At 33.2% G+C, this 17,308-nt stretch overlaps 1 protein-coding gene across 1 annotated transcript; it reads left to right on the top strand.

Annotated features, from left to right (window-relative positions):
* Positions 1-707: 707 nt before the first annotated feature.
* Positions 708-16,510, top strand: LOC132725369 (uncharacterized). Its single transcript, XM_060710470.1, has 4 exons — positions 708-867; positions 9,529-11,466; positions 11,833-11,874; positions 14,128-16,510. The coding sequence occupies exons 1-4, from the start codon at positions 861-863 to the stop codon at positions 14,307-14,309; spliced, it is 2,169 nt and encodes a 722-aa protein (XP_060566453.1). The 5' UTR covers positions 708-860; the 3' UTR covers positions 14,310-16,510.
* Positions 16,511-17,308: the final 798 nt, after the last annotated feature.

The raw sequence follows: 17,308 nt of genomic DNA on the forward strand, positions 1-17,308 counted from the left end.
TAAAATTGATAACAGAAAATGCAGATTTTGATACATATGACAGATTTTATACTCGTTAAAATTCAATTAAGCTGAGCCTTATGAGGTAAAAAGGAAAGTAAGATGAAGTTTTTATACATTGATGAGTACAATATTGAATTCTACTAATCGGTCATACAGCTGTTAAACCTATATTGGACGAGGCGCTAGCCAAGTCTGGCATATGTTTTGTAGCAATAGAATCAGTATGGCACTCAACAATGTATAATGTACTTTTTTTTATTCACATCCCTAATTTCCCAAAGGGGAAACATATTCAATTTAAGACAACACTCCAAATCAACAGCGTTTTGTATTGTATAAATTATACACATATCTTTCGAATACAATATGGATTATATATGGAAAAATGGGACTTGGAAAACAATTCTATCGGAGAAACAAAATGGTTTATATATGGAATTTTGGTTTCGGGAAATGAAGTACGATATGAATTCAATAAGATTTTTTGAGGGCCCAAGAGGGCTGAAGAAGGAAAAATAAATCTTAATTGATAAGATTACATCCAATAAGGATATTGGAACACTACACAGTACAAGTGCTGAACGTTCATTGGTTATAAATGAAAAGGTGAGAGATAAAAACAGATTAATAAGTTTTTTTTATGATATAAATAGTTCGTCAATATTTCGAGTAATTCGATATATGTGGTATTAAACATTTATTTGAAGCAAGGACCGAGGGTTTATTCATTACAAAATCATTGTACCCGATTAGAGATTTCGGTTTTGCTTAACAGTCGGCCAAGCGTTGAATGTTCTTATATATTTAACGAATAGTAGTGACGAAGACCGTATTTGATCTTGGAGCTTTAAGTGCAAATGATGGGTAAATATTTAAATTTATTTTTATGTTTTTATTGATATATCTAATTTCGTTTTTGAAATATGTTTATCATTTGTGTCTCAATTTTTTTTTTACTGCATATTATTTATGTAAATTAAATATGTAAATAATGTATCATATAAAACAACCGACCGTTTCAATAGATATGATGAATTAGCATTTAGGAAAAAAAATTGTTTATACAAATGAAATATCAAAATGATTATTATGTAAATGTTTCAATTTAATTATTATATATCGCGGTCTAATGCATATTAAGGTCTAAGACTAAATACATGAAATTTTATGATTTTGTGTCGGTTTAAAGGTTGTCACTGTTTTTGGTGGTTTTTTTTGTTGTTGTTATTTTTTTCAACAAAAACAGTCACAATGTATCAAAACAAACCAAAAAGGCATTGTATATACTTATTATGCCTTTATTTAGAAAAATATTGATATAACGACACCTTTTTTTGTAAAAAGTTGTTTAGAATTTGTTAAACTGCCAACACATGATCTTATCAAAATTTGCACCAGCGTAATGGGTATTTTTGAGAATTACGCGTTATTTACAACGCTATTTATAGGACACTTATATAGTATTTTAGTCCGATTGTGTAGCTTATAACCTCATTCTTGAATCCGTTCCTGGGATCAAATAGTACTGAGCAATGAATAATTTGTAAGTTTCGCTTGTCACTGCATTTCGAGAATGAGGTCATAGTTTCACAGGTTTTTTTTATTTTAGTATTTAGGCCTTTCTTTTTGTTTTGAAAAACAGAGTAAACGAGTAAACACCCTCAGGCAATACAATACGAAATGTGATGTTATATTTTATAAGTATTTGCAAAATGACTTTATTTGTAATTAGTTTATTGTACTATTGTACTATTTGTTTTTAAAAGGTCTTCTAAGGCAGGGTCTCTCAAGATATGTTGTAAAGAAAGTATACAGAGATACGCATTTTGATGAATCATTCTTGTAGTGCATATTTAAGTCAATGTTAAAAAGAGTAAATGAATTAAACATTGTCTAAAATGGTTATTTATGCCTAAATGTTTGTTTTTTACCTTCATCTGTCCATCCTTTTATTTCAGAAAAAAATCATCAAACGTGAAATTTTAACTATGTACAGAGTTCTCGTAAACTAACTGTCGCATGACGGTGTATTTTAGAAACCTTAAATTAGCATCTTAGCATTTCCAACTGTTTTTCAATGTACAAATACATGTACAGTAGACAACAAATTAATGATGATGTAACATTGTGATATCAGGGCGATACTGTAAAGTTGAAAACGAGTTTGTATTGCCAAGGAAATAACGCAGAATTTATATGCACATTTGAAACAGGAAGTATCTTTATAAAAAGATATTCGCCTTAAGTAAACTGGTTAAGATGCATATGTTATTTCTAAGTTTTCATTACACATAGTAATGTAAGAAATGCTTGCATAACAGTGACATAATAATTTCTTGTAGGTAACAAAAAATTCTATTTTACAATATTTATTTAAGTGTCCCTTTTACTTGCGTTTACGTTTGACGTTGTTAACATATGCAATATTGACAGTATATGAAATAGTGCAAATGCATGTAGAAAAAAGGATAATAAATTCTGAAATTATAAACATTATATTACTGCAACGCATCAACGTTTTGAACACCATAACCAAAAGGTACCCGATAAGTTCTTACATTTTGGTGTGTTTTTCGATATTTTCATGCAAACTTAGTAAACTTACAGGGTCGTGAACGTTATTGGTGGTCTCGTTATTTTTAACAAAATTTATAACTATAAAATAAACTTAGTTAAAATTTTTAGAAAGGCAAGAACTATCCTTTATATATTATTTTAAATGGCCTAGGAGATTCCTAGATTTAAATTTGTAATTTAAAATGACCAATGAATATTCTTCTTATATTCAGTTCTTTCCTGTAAGTTTTACAGGAAGTCAAACTGAATTCAGATGGCCTCCGGCCGAAAAAAAAAACAACAACAAAAACACCACAATCCCGCTTATATTATACAACTCAATTAAGCAAAAAAAAACCCTTAAAGTGATGAATGGTTTTGTCAAGATTGTAAGCTAAACAAGTACATTAAATATATTTATCGTGATAGAGGTTAATTTAAATATTTGAAGGAGCGTAACTAGGCTTTACTGATGGAACGTGTGAGTGGTGGGGTGTAGGGGGAACATTTATATATGCCAAAAATGATTGTGCGTTTTCACGTCAACTCAATGGTTTAAAATAAGTTATATTCGAGCGCGTTATACTTGAATGCTGCTTCATTTATTTCAATCATTGATTTGGGGACTTTTAGCGAGGAGAGGGGGCGTCGCCTTAAATCTGGTCCTCGTTTAAATCTTGCTTATATTTGTTCCACAAGGATGGACATATATTTATTTTTATCAAGTGGTTAGTTCTAATTTTGGTCTGCTTCAAAAGCTCATTTCCCATGACCTATTTTACTTGTAAGCATTTATATAATCAAAGATGGTCATGGTTCAGAAATCTGGGGCAAACTTGATAATATTGTATTTGTTGAAAGTGATGAACGATCCAAATTATTTCGTCGTGTTAAATAAAGTTAATATCGACGAGAGTAGATTATATATCTATCTTAGGACATACTACTAGTAGTAAGCTGACTCGAGCGCTGTTATTAAAATGACATTATGTTCATTTTTTCGCTATCAAAATGAGTTGAATTAGTAATGTGTTTCAAAAGACTGACTGTTGTAATGGCGATTGACCAGTCATTGATAACGAAGAAATTGAAACCTAAAAGACTGCCCCATTCTTTTCAAATATTGAACGATACCGATAAATTCCGAATGATATTTATAGAATTGTCTGCGGGTCACGTGGATTATTGAATATCTTAGTATAGTAAAATATAAAATTGAACACAATTATGATTATGACAAAATGTAAACTAATTTGCCTTTAACTATTGAACTTGAATTAATAAATTAACACTTAGATGGGCTTAATGTCACATATATTATGTCATTGGATAACCCCCCCCCCCCAAAAAAAAAAAACAACAAAAAAAAAAAAACAAACAAAAAAAAACAAAAAAAAAAAAAAAAAAAAACAACAAAAAACAAACAAAGTAAAAAAATACCACACATTAGTAGATCAATACGAGATTAAAAAGTAAAAGTTATTATGTTGTATTTTGGGCCGGGCCTTTGTTACAAGAAATAAACTTTTACGTTTACTTTTTGCGTGATTAAATGTAGTTTGAACTTCATAGTACGTGTTCATACATTTTACGCAGGAATTCAAAATCAACGTTCATTTTACTGAAAAATGACAAGCCCTTCAAATAATATCGACTGTTGTAACAAAAGTAATTTATATATATTATATATATTGTTTGTTTCTTGTTGTTTCTTATTCTGTAAGTTAATTTTTTGAATAGTTATAACTCACGGAATGTTGCGAATTTTACCGGACTTTGCCGATTATGCTTACCCTTTTTCAGTAAATTTCAATATACATGTACAAACGAACTTGGAGATCGCTTAAAAAGAAAGTCAATATTTGCATAAAATACACCTACAAAAAGATAAAAAGATAAAATACAAATTATATACGTTTAAGCGTACCCTCCACTGTATTAAATGAAATATATTTTTTATTTCTGAGGTCATTAAACATTTTAAAACCCCAGTTCGCTATTCTATGGATATTTAATTTATTCATTTCTACGGATTTACTGTTTATCCAAGGGTTAATGTACTATATGTCCTTATTAATAACTGACCCATGTCATTTATTATACACGTATTAGCAATGTAGATATATTTTTTAATAAAATTGAATAACATTTTTTTTTTTAGTGAAACACCTTTACCTGATAATCATAGTATTATGAAATTTGAAAAGCGGATGCAGGTATCTTTTTACTTATTAGAATATTCGCTTATTGATAAACACGATAAATGCACGCGCTTCCGCACTTGCAGCATCATGATCTACTCAGATAATTGAATCATTTAAAGTCACAAGTCAAACTATTATGTTTTAATTTAGTTTTTACTGCATTTTTTTCGTGCATTAAGATTTGCAAAAATACGAGGACATTTTTGGAAGTGTGAAGGATTTGATAAGTTAGGCTTCTGTCTGATGTATATGCACGAATAAAGGTGCATTAGCGCTATTCTTGCATATAAGCATACCTCAATATCATTTATGCTGCGTTTTATTATCTGTACTTCTTTAATGGAAACCATTTTTTGTCATACTCTTAATGTGCTAGTGCGATGTCATTTTGGCAGTAATGTTTTGGAAATGAAACTTTTTTTTAGGCCCCAATTGCAGTGCGCTACTTTTACATAGTGTCTTTGGTTTCGCATATTAAAAAATGAGCCGCGTCACGACAAAACCAACATAATGCGTTTGCGACCAGCATGGATCCAGACCAGCCTGTGCAGTGCGCAGTCTGATCAGAATCCATGCTGTCCGCTTACCAACCCTATCACAAGTAGCAAAACTGATAGCGAACAGCATGGATCCCAAACAGACTGCGCGGATGCACAGGCTGGTCTGGATCCATGCTGGTCGCAAATCCATTATGTTGGTTTTGGCATGACGCGGCTCAAATATGCAATAATGGCGCGTGCTCAATCATTTTATCCATATATGTGTCTTTTTATTTACCTTCGTGCGCTGTGTTTAGACAAAAATAGTTTCTAACGATACTGTTGAAAATTAAAAAAAAAAAAAAAAAAAAAAAAAAAAAAAAGAAACCTGTTGCTAGCGTGTCCGTTGGAATGATTACAAAAAAGAACTTGTTTTTGAAATAATGTCATTTTGCCAGATAAATTGTCTATTCGGATAGAGTGTCAAAAACAGAAATATTGGAAAAGTGTCGTTTTGGGGGTATAAGAATGTTTCTTTACATAGTTTATACGAGATTTACAAAAATGTTGCGGTCAAGATTCAGTCAGAGAAGTCACTTAGAATGAACAAGGCCTGCATGCATTTACAAAGCATCTACAGCTAGATTATATATGAAGTCCCTCGTGGCAAAAGATGCACCCCTTCGTATCTGGCCCCTTGTATGTTTATGCTGAATTAACTCTTGAAACGTGAAACTATCTGGCAGAAACTTTACTCAATCGACAAACTTTGGGTCAGTATTTCGAGAAAACAATTAAGATTCGAAGATAATTGCTCGCTGGACTATTCATTTTTTGGCTTACAGATAAGTTGGAACTATTGAGGGAAGCAAAGGACCTTACGAGTAGTTGTCCCTTTTTATCTGTTTAATCTTTAAGAATCTGCAATTTCGGAAGAAAGAGGATACAATGAAATTAAAAACATAACAAACAAGGCGTGAAACTGTCTCACTCCTGTTGGGCAAAAGAAAGTTACTGGCCACTGTAAGTTAATTCAATGTCATGATAACTTAAAATAGTGCACGTAGGAGCACTTTAGGTCTCTTTAAAAATAAAATAAATAAGGAAATAAATAAATAGAATAAACACACAGCACACACGCACACACACGCACGTACTCACACAACAACAATAAAAAACATAAAAGTCGCCATATATTTGCATAATATCGGATTTATACACGAAAACTGTACTTAACTGTATTTAATATCTAAATACATGTATTACAACACAAAGGTTTTGAAAGTAAATATTCAGTCATTATTATATGCATGAATTCCTTTTTTCAAGGCTGTTGATATTGTCATTCATTTCTAAATATTAAGCAAATATAAATATAAAAGTATGATAAACTATGAAATGCATGGCTTACTGTACTTAAGAAGTTTTTTTGCCTTTCAATTGAAACGTCACAAGTAAAAAAAAGAAAGTACGAATGTAATAAGATGTCATACTATAACTTTACGTGATATTACGCCGCATAGACAGAAAGATTATACTACTTAGGGGTAACAATTTATAAATCCTAGAATTTGAATATTTTATAAAGTGATTAAAGGCATGTTATGCCTAAGAAATAAATGAATTATTCCTTCTTTACAAAAGGCAAACTTGACTTTTATAATGCTTAAATGATGGTTTTATAGCATTTAGATACTTATTACATAAAAGAAAGTAGCACAGAATGTAAAAAAAACAACAACAAACAAACATAAAACAACAACAACAAAAAACAACAACATCAGGAGGTTCATTAAATTGTGCAATGAGTAAATAGTTTTTGAAATTATAACAGGGCACCAAAATTAAGTAGCTTTTGAGGAATAAAATCACATATGAAGCATAATGGGCCTTTAGATTATACAAATTTATTTTTAGTTCGATTGTGTTGGAAGCTATAAGCTCATTGTAACACTCTCGAATCCGTTCCTGGAACCAACCAGTACTAAACAATGAATATAAAGTTTCTTGCTCAAGGAAACAACGGCTTGCCCCTGACAGGGTTTGAACCCACGTGGTCAGCAATCCTTAGATCACTAGTCCGACGCGTTGACCACATATTAAATTATTTAAGAACATAAAAGTCATATTTAAACGGTTTTAAAATAAGGAAAACAATTTGTAACGGTGGCGTACTTAAGATTAAACAGGATTTATATAAAACAGACTGAATAACAAACAGTGAAAGGGAGTGGTAGCCTAGTGGTTTCAACCCAGAGATTATGGGCTCGAGCCCTACTCGGGTCACGACCATGTTTCTTCATATGACACCAGTACTGGTTGGTTCCAGGAAGCGGACTCGAAAGTGATTAATATAAGTTGCAAGAACTTGTTTCGCAATCGAGCTTGAATATATAAAGTTAAAACCATACAAACAGTGCAGACAACGGTCAGGCCGCATGGTTGAACCAGTTGCTGCCAGGAGCAATATAGATGGTAAACTAAGTGCAAAGCTTGCTTAGAAACAAGTATGTACATGTAACTTGATTTCATATTCTTATTCAAAAGAACAATAGCACAACAATAATAGAGGGTAAACAAAAAGTAATATTTCACTTAAATATAGTGGCTCATTTGGTACGCTTTTGTGCTAGCGACAACACGACAAAGGTGTTTGGCGCTTTGTCATGTTGTCGCTAGCGACAGGACGACAAGAGGAAAGTCCAACAACGCGCCGTTTGGCGCTTTGTTGTGTTGTCGCAAGCGCCAACTAGAGGTACAAAAGCGTACCAAATCAGCCACCATACTTTATCATACTTGCAATATTTTCACTTTTCCACTATCTTAAAGGCAAATAATGCCATAGAGACGAATTTGGTTTTCTTCTTAAGTAAATGTTGCAAATTAAATTTTAGAGCATGTAATATGCTTTTTCACCAGGGGAAAGTAGTTCTGTAAAAGTTGCAAAATGTTAACAAAGTAGTATTTTGACTTCCTATCACTATAACTGTACTTTTGTTAAAAATAGGAGAAGCAATTAAAGATGGTTCATGTAACTGACCAATGCTACCTTTTTGGAAACTATAACAGGACATCAAAAATAAAAAGAAATTTAAAAGCATTTCTGGGAAGTTAAAGTGCCTTTAAACTCATATCAGTACTCGACGTTCTGATAACATAACTGCACTTAAAAAGCTGTATTTTGTTTGTGTGTCTTTTTTTGTTTATATCTGACATGCCTGTGTCACGTGGTAGTCGGCAGAATGATATCGAATATCAAAAAAGCATAATACCATATGTATTTATGTAACTTAAGCAATCGCAACTTTCCCCCCATTCCATTGTGATTGGAAGACAGGAAAATTATCATATTTCAACAGAGACACCAAACATAATATGATTTGCATATTTCGGCGTCGTTTGAATTGGGTCGCACAATAAAATATAAAAATTGGCTGACGCACTGTTTTTTAAAGGTCGTAGTGACTTTGCTTCGCAAGTACCGTGAATGCTTAAAATTTTGCATTAAATATATGTATACCTCAGGTGCGCGCCCATACGTGATTTATCTTGGTATTTCATACACGAGCTGACACCGTAAGCTAGTCATATAGCTTACTCATATGAAATAATTCAAAGTCGCTGGCGGGATTCGAACCGATTATGCAACAACAACAACAACAAACAACAACAACAAACAATAACAAACGAAAACCAACCAAACAACAAAATAGAATAAAACAAAAATACAAATACCCCCACAAAAACAACAGCAACAACAAACAAACAAAAATACTGGCATCGATATTTATTGTTAATGAGTTTAAGGTTTAATTTTTTTAGTCTTTGAAGGAGTAAAGTTTTTAAAATATTTAATTTTTCAACAACAACAACAACAACAACAACAACAACAACAACAACAACAACAACAAATAAACAGCAACAAAACAAACAATAACAACTGATATACAATCAAATATAACACTGGCTCACCATTTTCCGCAGAATAGTGCGTCTTTTGTGTAAAACTTTTACCTCAAATCGGACAAAGCAATAAATATCGTTTCCAATTGAATTCGGAGTATATGGTTTCATTTTTCAGAATACGTATTATGCATATTTTGTTCCGTTTTGTGTCATAGTTTATGTATGTAAGATTTTTAAATTTTATGTTTTTTTAGGCTTTTTGACCTCAGTGGAGCTCCCTTAAGTTTTCATACATGCATTTATAATTGTATTCTATTTTTTCTTTCTAGCAATTCCAATGCTCCAAATGTTCTTCATTTCAAATACTCATATCATTTCAGGGGCGATGTCCTGGATTCATCTGCTGGTAACTATCGCTTGTGTAGCGTGGTCATGCTACGCTAGCGAATGTCCAATGAACGAAAAGGAATGTGTGTTTTACTTTGAAGTGGACGCAAGACTGACAATGATGGACAAGAAAACACTAGTATTTCCTGCAAATGGCAACATCTACAAATATGACGTCACAAATACGTCAAGTGCTCAACCTGTATCAACTGATAACGTCATAACAACTGATGGATGGGAAGAACCAAGACTTGTGACGGTTGTTAACGGGCAGTTTCCTGGGCCAGATATAGTAGTGTACGAGGGTCAAACTATAATTGTGCACGTGAAAAACATGCTCACTAGCAACGCAGTGACCATACATTGGCATGGTTTACACCAAAGAGACACACCTTGGATGGATGGAGTTCCTTACGTCACACAGTGTCCGATACACCCACACCAAACATTTGTTTACAAGTTCAAAGCAAAGCCAAGGGGGACATTTTGGTGGCACTCTCACATGGGAGCGCAGCGATCAATGGGAGTTAGTGGAGCTTTCATTATCAAAGACAGACATGAGACTACTGTAGAAGATAGGATTATGCAAATTGCAGATTGGAATCACGACTGGGACTCAGATACAGGTCATATGAAAATGTTGTATGGAGTATATGAAGGAAGAGAGAAATGGGGCGGTACACAGTCACTTGATGGTAGTTTCTTCAGTTTCTTCAAAGTTCAGTCAGGCCTTATCAATGGAAAGGGGCGGTATTACAACCCTGAGACTGGGAAACACAACCAAGCTCCTCTAACTGTTTTCAGCGTGACCCAGGGAAAGAAATACCGATTCAGAGTAATTGGAGTTGGCTCTTTGTATCCTTTTCGAATCTCTGTTGACAACCACGTTATGACAGTGATAGCATCAGATGGCTACGATCTGGAGCCAGTTGAAGCAGAATCCTTTGTCATAAATCCTGGTGAACGGTTTGACTTTGAAATAACAGCTAATAATGACGTTGGAAATTACTGGATAAGGGGTGAAACTCTGCAAAAAGACACTCCTCATTTTGCAGATGCTATACTACGATATGTCGGCGCACCTGCAGAAGAACCGACAACCACAAGGCATAATTGCACATCAGACAGTCCATGTCTCGTTTTAAACTGTCCGTTTACGTATTATCCAGCGCCGAATACCGTTTGTAGAACGTTCGACGAATTGAGAGCTAAAGTAACAGATGACCCTGCCCCTTCTTATATGCCGGGGAAGTTCAAAGAATATTTTCTAAATTTTGCATTTCCGGGAATCACATCCTATCCTGGCTCGGTAAATGGTAAAACATTCGACACCCCAGATGTCAACCCCCTTCTACAGCCCAAAGAGTGGTACTCCCCATGTAAATCACCAGAATGTGGAGACGATAGGCATTGCAAATGCACACATGCTCTTCAAATCGGAAATGGTGACACAGTTCAAATGACTTTTATGAATATGGGAATCGGCAAAGGATGGTCCCATCCGATTCATATGCATGGTCACTCGTTCTATGTTGTTAAAATGGGATATGGTCAATACAACGCAACGTCTGCAAAAATTGAAGCAGATAATATTGATGTCGATTGCAGAGGAGGTACTGATCGCGAAAAATCATTTTGTAACGACGCAACATGGAGTAATGCAGCATGGCTGAACGGTAATGTGCCTGGTTTAGAATTAGATCGTCCGCCGCGCAAGGATACAATTATAGTTCCGACTGGTGGCTACGTTGTAATAAGGATAAGGGCAGATAATCCGGGTCTATGGAACATGCATTGTCATATAGAACTGCATAATCTAGACGGAATGCAGATGTTGCTGAATGAATCATTCAATGATTTACCGACACCGCCTCGAGGCTTCCCAGAATGCCATTCTTTCCCACCGAGCGACTATCGATTAGTTAATAAAGGTAAGTATACGTTTTTAACCAAATGTTTAAATAAGCAAATTGAGTAACTCTCGAATCATGCCCAAGAAAACAATGGCTCGCTACTGATGGGGTTTGAACCAACGCAGCTATCGATCCTGAAAATCCAAGCCGGACCCGTTAACCACTCGACTATGATGTCTTTAAACATTCATTTGGATAGCAGTTTGATTAAAACATATTTATTTAAAAATATTGAAGGTATTTTGCACGGCTTGATCCCGATTCTGCTAACTGTTGCTTACCAGCCATTGGTTCAATTTAATCACTAAGGACCATATTACAGAATGCATCATTTTTATTGGCTTTAAAGACTAATGGTGGTTTAATTTATTATGATAATTTCAGATGAGCCGACCAATAATAAGACCATGATGGAGCCGGAGTCAGGTAAAAATAAAATTACTTTTTTTGCCCCCGAAGGGTGGCATATTAAAATCGAACCGTCCGTCTGTCAGTCAGTCTGTCAGTCAGTCCGTCCGTCCGTCCCGTTTTATACATAAAGACAGTGGTGGTTGTGTCCGCTCTGAAACCTCAGTATGCATGAAAGGATTTTAATTTTTCTTTCATATATGAATTAACCATATATGTATGGTGTGCCGCAAACAAGACTCGGGTTCCTACGACTAAGATCAAGGTCACTCTAGGGGTTCAAACTTTGTCATTTTTATGTTATATAAATATAGAATGTGGTGGTCGAGTCCGCTCTAAAACTTAAGTATGCATGAAAGGATTTTAATTTTTCTTTCACATATGAAATGACAATAGATATATTGTGTGTGGCGAACAAGACTCGGATTTCTACGACTTAGGTCAAGGTCTCTCTGGGCATTCAAACTTTGTCATTTTTTATGTTAAATAAATATAGACGGTGGTGGTCGTGTCCGCTCAGAAACTTCAGTATGCTGGAAAGGATTTTAATTTTTCTTTCACATATGAAATAACCATAGATGTTTGGTGTGTGGCGAACAAAACCTGGGTCTCTTTAACTTAGATAAAGGTCAGTCTGGGGGTTCAAACTTTGTCATTTTCATTTTTTATGTTATATAAATATAGGGTGTCCGCTCAGAAGCTTGGGTATGCATGAAAGGATTTTAATTTTTCTTTCACATATGAATTTAGCATAGATGTATGGTATGTCACAAACAAGACTCGGGGTTTCTACGACTAAGGCCAAGGTCACTGTGGGGTTAAAACTTTGTCAATTTTGATGTTAATATATATATATAGGCAGAGATGGTCGTGTCTGCTCTGAAACTAATATGCATGAAAGGATTATATTTTTCATTTCACATATGAAATTATCATAAATGTATATGTGTTGCCTTGTTCCTACGCCTTAGTTCAAGGTCACTGCTGGTTTTTTTCAATATTTATGTTATATACATATAAATGGTGGTTGTTGTGACTGCTCTGTAACTTCCATATACATGAAAGTTTCAATTTTTATTTAAAAATATAACGTCACCATAGATGGAAAATGTGTTGTGAACAAGACTCAGGTTTCTTTGTCTAACTTAAATGTCACTGCCGGGGTTCGAACTTTGTCAATTTTTACCACCACACTTAACACGTAATAGGTGGTTTATAACTAGAATCCTTCGGGGGCATTTGTTACGTTTTGTGACAGCTCTTGTTTTCTAACATTTAACGCAAAATATACCTATAAAAACTAGTACTACACGTTAACGTACCGAAACGTATGTGCCGACTGAGTTCCATCTTAGCTTTGAAGAAAAGTTTAAACAAATGTTTTTGTACTCGCATACTTAACAAGTTCTTGCAATTAGTATCAGCATTTTTCAAGTTTGCTTCACGACATGTCCAATAACGGTGACTTAAGAGGTAACAGTTGCGTTACCCTTGTATGGTTTGAACCCAGCGATCTCCGTTTTGTTTGTATATTTGTTATCTTGATGAAGGTTATGCATTATAATTTCATAGAATTAGCTTATCCTTTTGAATAAATAAAAAAGAATGTTGGTTGAATGGGTTTTATGTCCTAATTACAGAAGGCTTTGACCTTTAACTGGTGTAATAAAATAACTTGGTGTAGAATAGTTAGTGTCATGGTTGTCTTAAAAATGGAACATGGCCCGGTCGTGTCACGGTTGCGTGAAGTATGCTAACATGGAACATGAACAGGCGGTGTCACGTTTGCATGAATATTTATTACTATATAGAGCATATTTAAGTTTATCTAAAAATACTGGGTTTAATTTCATCAGTGGTTTGAAAAAAAATCATAAGTGACGGTAGCCAAGAGTGAAACATGATAATTATCATATCACATGATGAAAATAAAGCCTGCATTTGTAGAAAAAACTTTTTAAAATATTTCTTTACATACATTTTCTCTTTTTTGACATAACAATTATATATTTCATTATATATGATGCTGATTTCTTTGATAAATGTTAAGAATTCTATCTCTATTATATTTTGATTATGCTTAATGTAATGTAACATATTAATTATATTTGTTTATATTTCTGTATACTATGCTTCTCGAAAATTTCATGTTTACATGTATTTTCTATCATTTGTAATTTGCTATAAGTATGTATTTACTTTATTGCAATAAACGTTTGAATCGAATTTATTAAGTTAAATATTATGTTAATATTTCCTTTCATTTTTTAGCCGAGAACCAGTACATGACAGAATCGCGTTACAACGTCCTGTTGGGTTTGTTGATCGCCGTGGTTTCCTTACAAGTCTTGTTCGGACTCGGTATTTGTTGTGCCATAAACTCTAAAAAGAGCTCATCTTCGTCCAAGTATAACATGGGACAACCAAACTCCGGATTCGACGGAAAACTTTAGGACACAGCAAAACGCTGCAGACTTAAAGCAGCATGCCTCTAGATTCATGATATTTTCTTGAAAATTTTGAAAATGTATCTAAAAGTATAATATCATGAAGTAACCAAAAGGAAGCAATTAACACATTATCAATAGCACTTTTAACCGACGAAAAATACCTCAAAAGAGGTTACAGTTTACAAAATTTACCCTTACTGCGTGATAACTCAGTAACGCAGTAGACATATTGTTATTAAAACTGAAAAATTAGTAATTAATCACACAAAACATGTAAATTATTACTTGAATCGTGAAGCTTTTTTACTTTTTCTAAAATATTAGTACATTTTTCTCAATTATGATTTTATTGACATACTTTGCCTCATCTGGGGGCATGCTGTATCCCGGACAAATAACAAATGATTGATTTTTACTAATCATTCTCTATTACACGCATGAGTATAAAATCACATTATTTTCGACAGATGTATCTTTAAGTGACATTGTGTAAAATCTACACTGTTACACTGTAATCTAGAAATTTCAAAAGTGGGACAATAATGTCAAATGTATAATATTAAATACAAAAACAATATTTAAGAGGAATGCCGCACTCTTTTGATAAAAAAAGACTGAATGTTATTGATAAATTTTGAATGATATTTATAGAAATTTTCCTTGATTTATATAGATTAATGATCATTCATGCGTATTAATTTATAGATATGAAAGCAATTATAGCTCAAACGTTAAGTTATTTTGAATTTTACTTGTTCACCCACCATTTACATTTTGATGGGTTTATAATGTTATTCATTATTATCGAACTCTATATTTTGATCTTTATAAAAAATATATAGTTACACGACTGAATGATTTTTGCTCACGATAAAGGCAAAATCTCTAATCACCTAAATGCACTTATATGTTTAAAAGGTATATTTGATATTGGGGTTGTATGCAAGTTGAAATAATTTTAACGTTTTTTTTATGAATTTTTTTTTCTACGTACATATTTTACAAGTTTGCGGTCCCTGAACGTCATTTTGCCGTGTAGATCTTCCTGTTCATATTTTACATACCATTTAAAAATTATCCATTAGAATACCTGTTAATTTTATGTATATAGAAGTGAACACCACGGGTACTCTGTGATACGCTTGTGCGTAAAATTCTTTACCAGATTTTATTTGATAATTGATAACATCATACGTGTTGTTGATATTATAACTCACTGTGATAATTTCATAAAAGTACATGTACAATTTTTGTATCAATTTTGATTCATACTGATTCTTACATCTGCCCATTCTCACGTATCTATGTAATAGAAAAGCTTTCAAAACTTTCATTTGTTCTTGCAACTTCACGAACTCATTTTGTTTACATGTTTCTTTTTCATGTTGTTTAAATTGCTTATTAAAGGCACACTATGCCTCAGAAATAATTGGGTTTTTTATTCTGCAGAAAATCAAATATGTGTTTTAAAATGTTATAATAATGGACTTAGAAAATATGAGATACTTATCACTTGAAGAAAATAGTACTGAATGTAAAAAATAATTTGTCATAAAGGTAGAAGAATGTAGATAAAGTAGTATTTTGACTTCCATACAAAATACTAAATCACTATAACTGTACTCATTGCTAAAACTCAAACAAAGTAAAAGATGTCTCAGTTATATGGCTAGTGGGCTCAGATATATGGCTAGTGGGCTCAGATATATGGCTAGTGGGCTCAGTTATATGGCTAGTGGGCTCAGATATATGGCTAGTGGGCTCAGTTATATGGCTAGTGGGCTCAGTTATATGGCTAGTGGGCTCAGATATATGGCTATATGGCTAGTGGGCTCAGATATATGGCTAGTGGGCTCAGATATATGGCTAGTGGGCTCAGTTATATGGCTAGTGGGCTCAGTTATATGGCTAGTTGGTAACTTTTTTTGGAGACAATAACAGGGCACTAAAAATGAAAAGCTTATGAAAAACAAAAACATGATAGCGTTTCTGAGGCTAAATGGTGCGGAACTCTTTTTGAATGTTTTGTGACGTTTCAAGTATCAGTTCTTACTTTGATGTAACTTGAATTGCGCTATATACGTGTACTGGTTTGTTTTTAAATGTAAATATGTAAATTTTATTTAGTAATAAATTGTGAAAACGAAATTGTATGTCAATATATAATATTTTTAAATAAATGAGACAATAAATGTATTGAATTATGCAAATACTTTTTTTTCGCATAAGTATTATGCAATGAATATAGATCGAAGTGCAGTTTCTGTCCGAAACATTGGTAATCCTTGTATAAGATATACGTTAATGAGTTTCTATAAACAATGCAATACAAAACAATACAATAAAATAAAATACAATACAATACAAACACAATGCAATACAATTTAAACATAATACAATACCATACCATACCAACATAACATAACAAAGTACAATACAGTCACCAATATAAATTTTAATACAAAACAATGCAATACCAACTCCAGGACAACACCAGTACAATACAATACAATACAACCAATCCAATCCAACCCAATCCAATATAATACAATACAATACAGTAAATAAAATACAATACAATACCAACACCAAGACAAACACCTGTACAGTACAATACAGGTCACCCTTGGCCACAAGTGATAAATACAACCAAAACGCATCTTTAACAATCCATTGTCCATTACTGAAAATATAAGTAAAATATTTTAAACCACAATGTTTAACTTGTTATCTCAGAATGAACTTTTCCGGATAAATTATTGTCAGCCGTTCAGAGAATTTTCAGTCTTCGAACTTCAACTGGATGAAAGGAACAGAACTGTTTAATGGACAGTCATGACATTTTGTAATACGACCAAGACAAAAATAAATAAAACTCACAACATGGCAGATAACTCAAAAACGAAGCATGTAAGGGCCCAGTTACACAGACGGTCGGTTCCCAATCGGTCATTTAATTTTAAATTTACTCGCTGTTATGATCGGTTGTCATGCGTGATTTT

This window comes from Ruditapes philippinarum, unplaced genomic scaffold, assembly GCF_026571515.1.
Source record: "Ruditapes philippinarum isolate M1 unplaced genomic scaffold, ASM2657151v2 ctg77_1_1_1_1, whole genome shotgun sequence".
Lineage (NCBI taxonomy): Eukaryota > Metazoa > Mollusca > Bivalvia > Venerida > Veneridae > Ruditapes > Ruditapes philippinarum.